The following is a 14,903-nucleotide window of genomic DNA, read 5'->3' as shown; positions in this document are numbered from 1 at the left end:
TCCCTCCTGGGCTACTATAGCACTTTCAAGGATCAAGGTAGGAAATATGTTGAACTCTAGCAGCTCTACAAGTGATCTTTTGGAAGAAAAGTAAAGCAACGAGCTACAGAAAGCTACAGAACCATATATCACTAGTCTGAAAATACCACCAGGGCCCATATACTCAGGATAAAATTTTTTTAATGATGTTTACTCATGACAACTAGACCATCACCATCCACAGAAGAAAGGTGGCCATTTTTCTTTAAATACACTCCTCAATGACTTCTTACTTTAGAAGAAATAGGATTAATTTTACTTGGAAACTAAAGAAATAAAGTGGAAAGTTCACAGATTTTTGGAAATGTGTAATTTCAAGTTTCAGTAGTATACTGAGTTGCCATAGTATACTGAGCAGACAATGGATACAGTTTACTTTTTTTATAAAATAATATTTACTATTGCATAAAATAAAAAAACAAATGGTTATAAGTAAAATATTGACAAACTAGAGGGAGTTTTGACAAGAGTAACAGATAATGACCAGGTCACATGAGGGATTGATTTATAAGAAAAAAATAAAAGAGATCAATATATAAATGGAGTATAAATGGAGATTAGTTACCTGTAACTGGAAGTTCTTCAAGATGTCTGGTCCCTATCTGTATGCCACATATGGGTGTGTATACATGCCATGTGCCCGAGAGAGAACTTCTAACAAGCAGTGCCCCACACATGCACAGTAGTTCTCCTTCTGCTCCAGACCGAGGACATAAGAGGCAGCGTGGGCTGATGCCCCTCCAGTTCTTACTGCAAATCCAGTAGGATCCAAAGCAGAGGGGACAGAGGGCAGGTAGTGGAATAAAGATAGGGATCATAGGCGCATTAGTGGGTGCTTAGTACCCACTGGCAGCTAGCTTCCCCCAGTCTCCTGCAGCACCTCCCGTCCACCAGTGGCCCCACCAATCAACTCCTCCCCCGCTCTCCCAGTGCCTCCCGCCCACCGCGATCAACTGTTCTGCGGTGTGCAGGAGATGCTGGGAGGGAGAGGGAGGAGTGGGGACGGAACAGGGCAGGAAGAGGCAGGGCAGGGGCGGAGAGGGAGCAGGAAGAGGCGGGGTGGGGGTGGAGGCTTGGGAGAAGGGGTGGAGTGGGGGCAGGGCCTGGGGTTGAGTGGGGATTGAGCACACCCGGGCAAAGGAAAAAGCCGGCACCTGTGATAGGGACCACACATCTTGAACAACTTTCAGTTACAGATAAGTAACCTCCATTTCTTCTTTGAGTGCTGGTCTCTAAGTATATTCCACATGTGGGTGATTGACAAGTAGTATTCAGACTGGAGGTGGATGTGAGGATGCTGGCAGGAAAGATGCTTGAAGTCCTGTACTTCCTGCTGTTGCATCTCTAGTAGAGGCCTGGATAGTTCAGTGGTTTGAGCATTGGCCTGCTAAACCCAGGGTTGTGAGTTTAATCCTTGAGGGGGCCACTTAGGGATCTGGGGCGAAAATCTATCTGGGGATTGGTCCTGCTTTGAGCAGGGGGTTGGACTAGATGACCTCCTGAGGTCCCTTCCAACCCTGATAGTCTATGATTCTAGTGGGTAATGTTTTGTGAATGGAACTCTGGGTAGCCACTCTGCATATATCCACTATTGTATGCCTCTTCATGCTTCGGCCACCATTCCAGAGGACATGCTTCCATGTAGATTATGCTCGTTTAAAAAATAATGCATTAATTAAATTTGTGACTGAACTCCTCGGGGGAGAATTGTATGTCCCCTGCTCTGTTTTACCTGCATTCCGCCATATATTTCATGTTATAGCAGTCTCGGATGATGACACAGCACATGTTATTCATTTTAAGAACCCTTTCACTGCAGATTTGACAAAATGCAAAGAAGGTACCAACGTGAGATTTCTAAAGATAACTACAGCACTTGACTCAAGGTTTAAGAATCTGAAGTACCTTCCAAAATCTGAGAGGGATGAGGTGTGGCACATGCTTTCAGAAGTCTTAAAAGAGCAACACTCCAATGCGGAAACTACAGAACCCAAACCAACAAAAAAGAAAATCAACCTTCGGTTGGAGGCATCTGTCTCAGATAATGAAAATGAACATGCATTAGTCCGCACTGCTTTAGATTCTTATCGAGCAGAATCCGTCATCGGCATGGATGCATGTCCCCTGGAATGGTGGTTGAAGCATGAAGGGACATATGAATCTTTAGCGCATCTGGCATGTAAATATCTTGCGACACTGGCTACAACAGTGCCATGCAAATGCCTGTTCTCGCTTTCAGGTGACATTGTAAACAAAAGCGGGCAGCATTATCTTGTGCAAATGTACACAAACTTGTTTGTCTGAGCGACTGGCTGAACAAGAAGTAGGACTGAGTGGCTTTCCAGGCTCTAAAATTTTACATTGTTTTATTTTTGAATGCAGTTTTTTGTACATAATTCTACGTTTGTAAGTTCAACTTTCATGATAAAGAGATTGCACTAAAGTACATGTATTAGGTGAATTGAAAAATACTATTTCTTTTGTTTTTTTACAGTGCAAATACTTGTAATAAAAATAAATATAGAGTGAGCACTTTGTATTCAGTGTTGTAATTGAAATCAATATATTTGAAAATGTAGAAAACATCCAAAAATATTTATAAATGGTATTCTATTGTTAACAGTGCGATTAATTGCGATTAATTTTTTTAATTACTTGACAGCCCTAGAAATAATCTAAAATGACTGGGATATTTGCAGAAGTTGGCGGCTGCTGTTTATGCTGAGTCTAGGCAGAGAAGTGTTTCTGTTTAGCTAGGTAGCAGGTTGAGTCCTTCCTACTTTGAGTAAGAATTGCTTGGACAGGTGCCAAGCAAGAGTGTTCTAGTTCTGATGCCCATACAAACACCAAGCCATGAGGGGGAGAGGGTCTGGATCGGGGTGTCTGACTCTGCCCCCTTCCTGAGTAAGGAGATCTGAGAAGGGGCAGATCCTAACAAGGGGATGGACTGACATTCTCAGGAGCTCCGGGAACCAAAACAGTCTGGACCAGTTGGGAGCAAGGAGAATGACTCTGGCTCTGTCCTGACAGATGTTTCTCAAGACCTGTGGTAACAGGGGAATGGGAGGAAAGGCATATCTGAGATTGTCTGTCCATGACAACAGGAGAGCATGGTCCTGGGAACTGTGACCTATAGCTCCTCTGGAGAAGTACAAGCATAGGTGCTGGAACTAGGGCTGCTGGGGGTGCTGCCGCACCCTCTGGCTTGAAGTGGTTTCCATTATATACAGGGTTTACAGTTTGGTTCAATGGCTCTCAGCACCCCCTCTATAAAAATTGTTCCAGCACCTCTGAGTACAAGGGAAGCTGCCTGTTCATTTGGAACGTGAAGAGATCCCATTGAGCTGTTCCCCACTGAATGAATATCTAGCTCAGGATAGAGCTGAGTATCTCCCACGCATGGTCTGCAGAGAAGTGTCTGCTCAGGCTATCTTCTAGGGCGTTTGGGGCACCTGGAAGGTATGTGGCTGGGACAGTGATGTGGTTTGTGATGCACCAGTTCCAAGGCTTGACTGCTTCTAGGAAAAGGAGAAGACATCTTGCTCTACCCTGTTTAAGTAAAAGACCATGGTGATGTTGTCTGACATTACTTGGACATGAAGAGAATGAATGAGCGGGAGAAAAACCCTGTATGCCAGGTGGACTGCTCTCAGTTCCAGTAGATGGATGTGCAATCTGGCCTCCCAGGGGGTCCAGGCACCTTGTACAGTGTGGCTGTTCAGGCGAGCACCCCCTCATAAGGGATGTGTGTGTTATGATGATGATGCTGAGAGTGGGAGTGACAAAGGGGACACCAACTCTCACTCTATCCGGGTTCAACCTCCTGGTAAGAGAGGTGCTGACCCCGGTGGGAACAGTCACTCTGGTGTTGATGTGATCCTGGTCTGGTGAGTAGACCAACCAGAGCCAGGCCTGTGGGCAGCATAGGTGAAGCCTGGCAAATGGTGCCACATAAGTGCATGAGGCCATGTGGCCTGGAAAAAAAAGGCACATCCTGACCATAGTTCTTCATCTGTGAGTAATCAGCTGCGAGATTGCTCATTAACTGAAATCTTTCCATGGGGAGGAAAGCTTTTGTTGCAATGGAGTCCAGTGTCACTCCGATAAAGTTCATCATCTGTGTGGGTGTTAAAACAGACTTTTCTTTGTTTATGCAGACACTGAGTGCTGCTAGAAGATGCAGCAGGAACATAGTCGCTGACCTGACATCTTTGCTGGAGCAATATACTAGGAGCCAATCATCAAGATTATTGGGCTGCAAACACAGAGAAGACCTCCGTGAATACTCTGGGTGCTGTTGCTAGTCCAAAGGGAAGGACTCTGAACTGGAAATGTTCCTGACCCACTAGAAACCAAACAAACTTTCTCTGGGATGGATTAATATCTACATGGAAATACGTGTCCATGTTGCAAGCCGTGAACTACATCCCTTCCTGTAGGGAAGGGATTATTGATGCTAGCGTAACCATCCTGAATTTTGACTTTTGAATAATGAAGTTAAGTTGTCGAAGGTCCAGAATGGGTCTCCACCATTCAAATTTTTGTGGGACTAAGCAATAAAGGGTATAGAACCCCTCCCTTGATACTGAGGTGGCACTTGTTCTCTTGCCTCTTGTAGGAGGAGGGAGTCCACCTTCCGTTGGAGGATCACCTCATGAGAGTTCTCTCTGAAGGGAGACCAGAATGAGAGTTTGTGAGAAGGGAGGGAAACTCTACAGAGTACACTTGGTGGATAATTTCTAAAACCCAACTGTCTGTGAGTGCAAAGGGAGAGGCAGCCCCCAAAGATAATGGGGAAGGTAGAGGTGGCTGGTATCAACAGTGGTGGGCAGATCTTGACGAAGGCATCAAAAGTAGCCTTTAGTGGGTAGCTGGGAATGGGTAGAAGTCGTGGTAGCGGGGGGCCTGAAAAAATGAGACATCTGAATTCTCTATTGTTTACTCAGGGGCTTGGCTGGATGTTGATGGGAAAAACTCGGGGGGGGGGGGGGGGGAAGCAGGGCTTGGCTTATACACCTGCCTCTGATGTTTTTTCCTTGGGCCAAGGTGTAAATTCCCAGAGACCATAGAGTTGACCTGGAGTCTCTCAACAAGTGCAGGGACTCATCTGATTTCTTGTTGAAATTCGACTCGTAAAAAGGCAGGTCTTGCATGGTGTTCTGGACCTTCCTGGGGAGTCCCGAGGAGTGAAGCTAAGACTCACGCCTCATCACTATGCCAGTCGCCAAGCCTCTGGATGCATGTCTGTTTTGTCCACTACAGCTTGAAGGAAATTCTTTGCTACTAACTTGCCCTCTTCTATGAAGGACTGAAAATGGGCTCCATTCTCAGGGGGAAACTTGCCCTAAAAGTCGGCCAGCCTGGAGTAATCGTTAAAATCATATTCTCCTAACAAGGCCCAATACTTTGCAATATGGAACTGTAGGCTCATAGAAGAAAAGGCCTTTCTTTCCCAAAGGTCCAACTTCTTTGAGCCATTGTCAGCTGGGGTGGTCTTGAGATGCTACAATCCTGCTCTCTTTGTGCCTGTACAACCAGGAAATTGGGCACTGAGTGGGAGAAAAGAAATTCAGCCCATTAGGCAGGAACAACATAACATTTCTCAGCCCTCTTAGGTGTGGGGAGCACAGGAGGCTGAGGTGTGCCAGACCAATCTTGCTGGCTCCATCATGACCTCATTAACCAGCAGCGCCACCTTGCTTGAACCTGTAGGTTGCATAATATCCAGGAGCTGGTGTTGAGAGTCCTGGACCTCCTCCAGGGGTATCCTCCTCCAGTGGTATCTGGAGGTCATTGGCAATTCTCTGAAGGAGAACCAGACAGCATATAGGTGTCCAGAAGAGATGGTGAAGATGAAGCCATGGTTTTGTCTAGAGCAGTGGTCACCAACCGGTTGATTGCGATTGACTGGTCAATCCTGGAGCCTCTGCCAGTCGACTGCGATCTCCGGCCGCTAAAAGTCCGGCAGTGCAGCGGGGCTCAGGCAGGCTGCCTGTCTGCCCTGGCCCCACACTGCTCCCAGAAGCGGCTGGCTGCTGGCACATCTCTGCAGCCACTGGGAGGTGGGGCGCCTCCGCGCATTGCACCCGCCCCCAGCACCGTCCCTGCAGCTCCAATTCACTGGTTTCCGGCCAATGGGAGCTGTGGGGGCAGCGCTTGCGGGTGTGGGGAGCGCACAAAGACCCACTGCCCCCCTCGGGCGCCGCAGAGACTTGCCAGGAGTGATCTTGTGCATAAAAAGGTTGGAGACCACTGATCTAGAGACGAGGATGAGATTCCTGTCAGTACCTGCAGATCTGGGTCTATGTCCTCCTCCTTGTAGGTCAACGGATCTGGTGGGTGCTGGGTAGGAGAGGTGTGCTATGACTCATGGGCAAATCCAGGCCGTCTGCCACAGGGGTCCCAACAGCCCCAATAAGGCCAAACGGAGGGATCAAGTGGGTGAGGGTGACTCCACAGCATCAGGTCCCAGCAGTCCCAGGGATGTCATATCTGGGAAGATCTTCAACTGTCTCTCAGGACTCAGCTTTCTATGAGGAGATGATGAACTGGCCAGGGGTGTCCAACTCATCCAAGTCTAAGAACTCCTCTGTCTCCATTGCTGGGGCCAATGGCACCAGAGGGTGGATGCTTGTGCCCCAAGGGTTGGAGAGGGGATAGTTCTTGTGTCATTGATGTAGTTTCATCCTCAAGTGTGGAAATGTCTCTCAGGAGGACTGGGCAGGAGAGGAGGGGAGACTGAAGGTAAGGGAGGAAAATATCCTCCAGTGTTCTGACGGTCAGGACCAATGTGTCTTGGGAAGTTGTTGCTGGCTGGTACCGAGAAAGAATCAGGGCCAGCACTTCTGGACAGAGCCAGCAGATGTCGGTCCTTGTGTTTTGGAGCTGGCACCACCAATGATACTGACAGATCCTTTTTTTCCCCTGAACACTTTACCCTTCCGGGTGGGGGTCTTTAACAGTCCTGGACCCATAGGATCCATGTGTAAAGGCTCACCGGTCTGGACAGGCTCAGTGATGGATCCCTTCTTTTATGGTCAAATTTGAACAGGGTTCTGTCCTTACAACCACCAAAGTGCCCCATACTGTCAAGGGAAGCCCAGGAAGAAGATTCCTTGTCTTAGCAGTTGTAGGCTCTGCTTCTAAGCTTGTGCTCAGAGGGGTGCTGCTCGTCTGATGGTGACGATGTATGGGAGGGGGTCTCCCTGGCCGAGATCAGAGTGAGGCCTCACAGCCTTCTCCCTAAGGTGTTTCCTTAATCAAAGCTCATGAGCTTTGCATGCTCATGGTGGAAATGAGTGACAAATGCTGCACTTTGAAGTGATATGCAGTAGAGACAGCGTTGGTGATAGTCACCTCACAGAGAAGGTCGGAGCAAGGGCAGGAAACAAAGTTCTTGAACTCATGAACTCTGGGCATAGTCCCAGACCATGGGGAGGGAGTCCCTAATAATGGGAAAGAACTAGCTACACTAACTAACTATACTAATATAAAAACTATTTACAAATATATGTACAGGATAAAATGCATGCACTAAGGATAAAAACTGGAGAAATCTGTGAACACAGGGATTCTGACTCAGGCCATGCAGCGGGAAGAAGGAACTGGAGGGGCATCAGCCTGCACTACCTTTTGTGCCCACAGTCTGGAGCATGAGGAGAACGACAGCACATGTGTGGGCGAATGGACACTGCTGGTTAGAATTTCCAGACTCAGGCAGATAGTGTGCATGTGTGGAATACACATAGGGACCAGCACTTACAGAACTTGGTTTAAGTGTTGATTAAAAAGTGATGTAAAAACTACTACAAGTATTTGAAGAATGCAAACTCCAAGGAAGGAGAAGAATTATTAAGGGCAGGAGTTGTCAAGCTTTTGTACTGTGGACATCTTAACAGACTGTATACAGTGTAGTTGTAGCCGTGTTGGTCCCAGGATATTACAGAGACAAGGTGGGTGAGGTCATATCTTTTATTGGATTCACTTCTGCTGGTGCGAGAGACAAGCTTTTGAGCCAAACAGAGCTCTCCTTCAAGTCTCTGTAGCTTGTAAGCTTGTCTCTCTCTCACCAACAGAAGTGGATCCAATAAAAGATATGACCTCACCCACCTTGTCATCTTACCAGATTGTGTCATGAACACTTCCTCCCACCTCCATTTATGACAAAACAACATCCTTGTGGCAAACTACAGCAATTGATTAAACAGGAAAGTAATAAAAGGAAAATATTGTATTTGTAGGTTCTTTTTAACGGGATTTAGCAGCTGAAAATGAGGCACCAGCATCATGTGACCAACCAGCACCCTGCAATCCACCAACACTGTGGACCACTGGCAGTTCATGGGCCATTATTTGGGAATCATCAAGTTAGGATGATACCAGGAGAGGCATGGGGATGTGTGTGTCAAAACTAGGGATAATGGGATGGAATTGAGAAAGGGAAAATTTAGGTCATTGGCTTCCCCATCACAAACTCCAAGTATTCACTTATCCACAACTGCCTCAGCTCTCACCTATCTCCAGCTTAGATGCTACCACCCAACGAACTACCTCCCCAGTCACCCTCCAGAATCCCCCCATCTATCAAGCACCTAGACACAGCAACCAAGTTTTGTGCAGCTCCATGTCCTGCCCTGACTGCTGCTTGGGGCAGGGTGGGTTGCTGGTAAGTTTATAAATTTGTGCAAATTACCTAATTAAATCATTTCTATAAAATGTGACACAGAGTGACAGAAGGCTTGGCAGCTATGTTCACTGGTCTGCAGAACAGGACTGGTCCCCTGGGAGAAGCAATATATTCCTTCCTAAGGTGTGCACTGATGAGCTCCAGAAGAGACTGTGCCTGCCCCCAAGCCCCACCTCCCTCATGCTCCTACTGGGGTAGGGCAGCTCTGCTCTGCCCCCTACGCATGGATGTGGCTTCAGTGCCACAGTCTAGCCTACAGCACATTATCACAAACCAATGTTTTCAATATTCTGTGTATAAAATGCATTGTGTTTAAGCTTTACACAGTACTTCAGCGTGACTTTCAGATGCATATAGGATCTGTGCTGCTTATTCATTCACTGACTTACCGGCAGGAAGCCTTCTGAGTGGAATAAATGAATTCGCATTTTCCATGTATACAGTAACCATTGAAGCTTTCTGAACAAGGTATGTGGTTTCCAATATAAATGTCTTCTCTTTGATCACTGGCATCTTGAAAACATACACAAATAGATTTAGTAAATATACAAAACAAACACAAATATAGCATCCTTCCAAAAACTTCTGTGGTGACAGGACAAAGAATTAATAAAGCAGTGGCTTAGAGCTCAAGTTTCACCGAAGCCTGTGGAATTTAGCAGCACACTCACTCAACACTGAAAAATTACCCCTTAGTGATAACTAAATCTGCTGCTACTGTGGGCTTCCTAAACTGGAGAAAACCTTCCTGACTTAGGCCTGGTCTACACTGCAGGGGTGATCGATCTAAGTTATGCAACTTCAGCTACATGAATAACATAGCTGAAGTTGACGTACTTAGAGCTACTCACCGTGGTGTCTTCACTGCGGTGAGTCGACTGCTGCCGCTCCCCCATGGACTCTGCCTGCGCCTCTCGCGGTGGTGGAGTACAGGAGTCGACGGGAGAGCGCTCGGGGGTCGATTTATCGTGTCTAGACTAGACTCGATAAATCAACCCCCGCTGGATCGATCGCTGCCCGCCGATCCAGCGGGTAGTGTAGACATATCCAAAGAATCAACATATTGTAAAGGAGATGGGCTGAAGTTCTGCCAGTGGGATCTAGGCAAACAGTTGGTAGACAGCCACATTGAGCACTTGGCTTGGGGAAAGCTGTGTCTTTCACACCCCTGAGCAAATAAAGTTTCAGTGCTGTAAGTGGCAGTGAAGACAAGGCTTAACAGAGCTCTGGAGAAAAGCAAGATAGGATTACAAGAGAAAACTAAAGGACCGGAGTTAACAAGTGATAATAGAAAGAAGAGAGGGCCAAGAAGGAGAAAATAGGGTGATAAAGAACCTGGAGGAGAGAGATAGATAGGAACAAAAGAGGAGGAGAGACCCAAAAGACAAAAGAGAGGGTAGAGGGAAGAGGAGAAAGAGAAAAGGAGTGGGCAACATAGACAAAGCCAGGGAATGAAGGTGGAGAAATGACTCAGGTGCAGAAAAGAAAGAGGGTGCAGCAGATGCAGGTGTAACCCACACACCTCCGGGGTGTGAAGTTTTGTCCCACCTAGAGGCACCGAGACCACTTAGAGAGAATTAAAGAAGTCTGCTCTACAGCCTTAGCTAAGAGGCCGTTGGCTTTTAGCTCAGGCAGTAGAGGCTCATGCACTAAGCTCCAGAGGTTCCCAGTTCAATCCCGACGACCGGGGTCTGTCGGTGTTACAAGTGGGGGCTCGTATGGGATTTCAACTGGGAAGTCTCTGAAGCTTGGGACGCGCTTCTTCAGCTAGGGGAAGTATGTAACCCCCACACCTCCTGGGTGTGGTGTTCTGTCCTCTCTAGTTGCACCGAGACCACTTATAGAGAGAGACACTATGCATCCGAAGAAGTGAGGTTTTTACCCACGAAAGCTTATGCCCAAATAAATCTGTTACTCTTTAAGGTGCTACCAGACTCCTTCTTGTTTTTGTAGATACAGACTAACACGGCTACCCCCTGATACTATAGAGAGAAGTTAAATGGGTCTGCCTTAGCTAATAGCCAGCTGGCTTTTAGCCCATGTGGTAGAGGCTCATGCACTAAGCTTCAGAGGTTCCCAGTTCAATCCCGACGACGACGACGACCGGGGTCTGTCGGTGTTACACAGGGAGCACTTACTAAGACTTTAGAATAGGTTGAAGAGCTGGCAGAAGAAAGTTTAGAGCTCTGGAGCAATAAAAGAAAGAGACCTATGGCACAAAGGACAAATTGCTGGAGCTTCTGAGAGCAGAGTTGTGAAAGCAGAGATAAGGGCCTGAAAGCAAAGACAGAGGAAAACATTTGAATAAATTCAAAATTATAAAAGTCTCCCCATGTCTAGCTCCAGCTCCTGGCGGCAGCTCTTTGATCCACAGGGTTAACTGTTAGTACTCCAAGGACTACTATAGTAAACTGTAGTGAGGCTCTTAGGATGCAAAGGCTCCTCCTGAGCCCTTCCCACGCTCACCCAATATGGCCTGCCTACTTTCCTGCAAAGAAGTCTCCTCCACCTCCTTCTTCAGAATGATTTCTCCTCCCTCTCTCTATCCCTCCCCTATCACAGCAGTTGTTGAAACAGCCCCACTCTAGAATGACCAGAACCTCTGAGTAGCCAGCTCACTCTTCAGCAAAATCATTCTGAACTCCAGGCCTGGAATTGGGGCTGGGCCTGGCAGTGCTGGGGCTGGGCCTGGCAGTGCTGGGAAGCAGCTAATAGCAAGAGTGTGGGGGTGGAGGTTATAAAGTTGTTCCCAGAAGAGATGAGGTGAGGTCAATTGGACTCAGTGCAGGCAGGACTCTTGGCTTGGCCCTACCTCTCAGCAGGCTCTCACCATCCCTCCGCCTCAGCATAAGTGCATCACAGTGACCTCCCCAAAACCTCAAGGTAGCTAGCCCTCAAGTGACATCTACTTGGGCACAAGCCAGTTGCCTCAAGGTATCACCATCTTCACAGAAACATAGCTTTTTTTCAAGGAGCCTGAGAAAATCTGACTAGATCTGTCTGGACTTCTATAAGCATTTGATACAGTGACACATAGGAAATTATTAGCTAAACTGGAGGATATGGGGATTAGTATAAGAACTGTAAGGTGGATAAAGAACTGGGTAAAAGGGAGATAACAGGTTGTGCTGAAAGGTGAACTATCAGGCTGGAGTGAGGTCACTAGTGGAATTCCTCAGGGACCTGCTTTGGGACCTATATTAAATATTTTAATTAGTGACCCTGGCACAAGAAGCAGGAGCGTGCTAATGAAATTAGCTGATGACGCCAAGTTGGGGGGGCATTATCAAAACAGAGGGGGACTGGAATATCATAGAGGAAGAATTAGATGATCTTGACTAGAGCAATAGAAATGGGATGAAATGTAATAGTAAAAAGTGCAAAATCATGCACTTAGGGCCAGATAACAAAACTTTCTGCTATGAGCTGAGGGGCTCAGCAGTTGTAAGTGACCGAGAAGGAGAAAGAGCCAGGTGAATTAGTTGATCACAACATGACTATGAAACACCATTGTGATGTGGCTGTGAAAGAGGAAAATGTGATCCTAGGAAGTATCAGTTGAGATATTTCTAGCAGAGATAGAGAAATATTAATGCCATTGTAGAAGGGACTAGGGAGACCTCATCTGGAATCTGTGTGCAATTCTAGTCACCCATGTTTAAGAAAGGTGAATTCAACATGGAACAGGTGCAGAGAAGGGCTGCTACCATGATCAGGGCAATGGAGGGCATGTCTTCATGTCTTATGAGCGGAGACTGGAAGAGTCTGGCTTGTTTAGCTTTGCACAAAGAAGGCTGAGAGGGAAGATGAGTGCTCTCTATAAATACATTGGAGGGAGGTGGAGTAAACACCAAGCCAGTTGAAGGGCTACTGAAATTAAAGGACAACATTGGCAGAAGAACAAATAGATAAAAACTGGTGATGAGTTAACTTAGGCTGTAAATAAGAAGGAGGTTTTTAACCATCAGAGGCATGAAGTTCTGGAACAGCTTCCCAATAGGAGTGGGGTGGGGGAGGGGAGACAGAAAACCTAACTGGTTTTAAGATGAACCTTGATAAATGTATGAATGGATTATATGATGGGGTTGCCTGTGATCGCAGGGGACTGGACTTAATGACTAAGTAAGTCTCTTCCAGTTCTAATTTCCTACACCCTTCATTTCTTGTTAATTCTTCAGATAAATGTTCCACATGCACTCACTCTCACAATGCTGCACTTTCAGCACACAAGCAAACTGGTAATACACATGCTCCTTGTATTCATAAACATTTCTAATTATCTTGTAAGCTTTTCTTCTCACTTCATTCTCGTCATTACACAGTGGCATCTAAACTATTTCAAATTTAACATAAACAAGGTCCTAACAAACAAAGTATCAAAAGCAGCAGCAGAGGATCTGGCCCATCTAATTTACATGGCTAAAAATCTTTTAAACAACGTGGTTCATCCACTGTAGTCCAACAGGTGCAGAAGCAGCAAGTATAGAACCTGTCAGTTATTCAGAAGTGATTGAGGAAGGCTGGGCAGAGGGGGCTTGTGCCACTTGTATAGAAGTCACATGTCTACTGTCTTGGAGCCAGCTAAAGCACTGGCACAGCAATTGGTGAAATGCTAATCCTATAACCTACTAACTACAGAAGGGAGTTCAGCATCCTAGGGAAACATGCCAGGCAGACTCGGAATAGTCATATCTCCTGCTCACCAGAGATGGGGTGATAGTGGTGTAGGAAAGCAGCTGTTCACTTCTCTCCTGGTTGCGAAGCAGGTGAAAAAGGGCATGCACGCTATTTTTTGGTATTTTGGGAGAATGTAACATATTAACAAAATACCAGTACATTACCTTTCACCTCTGGTCGATACTGCATTCCATCATCTTTCTTTCCTACTGAGCTGGTGTCATCTGTTTCTATATGATAAATAAATAAAAATACATCTGTTTAGAAATGTTTATTTTCAGGCCAGTGTGTTTTATTACAATGTAAGAAGTTGATATTTGAGAACATAATTTAGTTACAGTCATACAGTCACAGTTGATATTTTTTCTGTGGTATAGTTAGGTAAACAACACCTACAGAGATTGTACGAGCTTCCAGTTCAATTCTGGGTGCTCTTTCCGGTTTTGACCTAAAAAGCCCTTTGCGGGGTGGTCCAGTGTATTTTACAGATAGCCTCTCGTTTGTTCTTCAGCTAGACAGTTGAACTAGTTGGGATTCTCAAGTTTACAGAATCTAGATGTTAATGGCAGGGAGCTCTTGCCCACTCCCTTTCTCTTTCTCCTCTTCCCTCTGCCCTCTCTTTTGTCTTTTGGGTCTCTTCTCCTCTTTTGTTCCTATCCATCTCTCTCCTCCAGGTTCTTTATGGCAGAATACCCTCTGGGAAGGGTCCAAGGCCCCAAACCTTGCAAACAATGATGCTCATGATTTGCATAAGGCAGCACTCCCGTGCATAAAAAGCAAATGGATAAGTATTTGCAGGTCAGGGCCCAAGTGTGTTGACCCGCTAGGCATGCTGGAAGGCCTATCTAATTCTTGCTGTTGTGAGAGGATGACTTGGGGTGTTCTAGTAGGATGGAGCTCTCTTATTATGTTTCTGTTGTGGCTGATTTCATGGACATTTAGACTATTGCTCAGATGTATTTTTTTAAATACATGTGTTTTTTCTTGACCTAGAGCATAGTGATAGAGACATAATGTACATACAACACAAGCAAATAAATACATACATACATACATACATACATACATATTTTGGGTGGCAATTAGGAAAGATCAGCGAATTTTAATACAAAAATAAAAAAGAATTAAAGGGCCTGATTGGGCCCTTTATGACGCAAGAGACAATTCTAACAAAAATTAAAATGAGACCTACCTAAGCAGTGTCCAAGGTGCCTTATGTCAATCTGTTCCTGCCTCAAACACGATGCTTCTCGAACAAAACATGGATTGTTATAAGAACGTCCATCAGAAGCACATACAGGATTAAAACTGTACCCACTGCAGTCTATATTACATACACACCTGTTAATAAAAACATACAATGAGATCAAACAAATACAATTAAATAAAGTTGTGTCTTGAGTAAACATTTGTTCATACATTAGCACCACCTCTATGACCTGGGAGAAAAATCTGTTGTTTATAGAAACCAAAGAATTTGCTGCCGTCTCAGGTTTTCAGA

General features: G+C 45.8%; 1 protein-coding gene across 1 annotated transcript in view; it reads right to left on the bottom strand.

Annotated features, from left to right (window-relative positions):
* The window catches only part of TMEFF1 (transmembrane protein with EGF like and two follistatin like domains 1), a 224,852-nt gene that overhangs the window by 6,616 nt on the left and 203,333 nt on the right, over positions 1–14,903 (bottom strand). Inside the window, exons 6-8 of the mRNA XM_065399550.1 lie at positions 14,595–14,743; positions 13,567–13,632; positions 9,115–9,238 (exon numbers count right to left, since the gene is read on the bottom strand). Coding sequence (XP_065255622.1) covers positions 9,115–9,238; positions 13,567–13,632; positions 14,595–14,743 — 339 coding nt within the window. The remainder of the gene's footprint in view (positions 1–9,114; positions 9,239–13,566; positions 13,633–14,594; positions 14,744–14,903) is intronic.

Source organism: Emys orbicularis, chromosome 2, assembly GCF_028017835.1.
Source record: "Emys orbicularis isolate rEmyOrb1 chromosome 2, rEmyOrb1.hap1, whole genome shotgun sequence".
Taxonomy (NCBI): domain Eukaryota; kingdom Metazoa; phylum Chordata; order Testudines; family Emydidae; genus Emys; species Emys orbicularis.
Note: the sequence above shows the minus strand (reverse complement) of the source record. Positions and strands in the feature narration are given on the sequence as shown.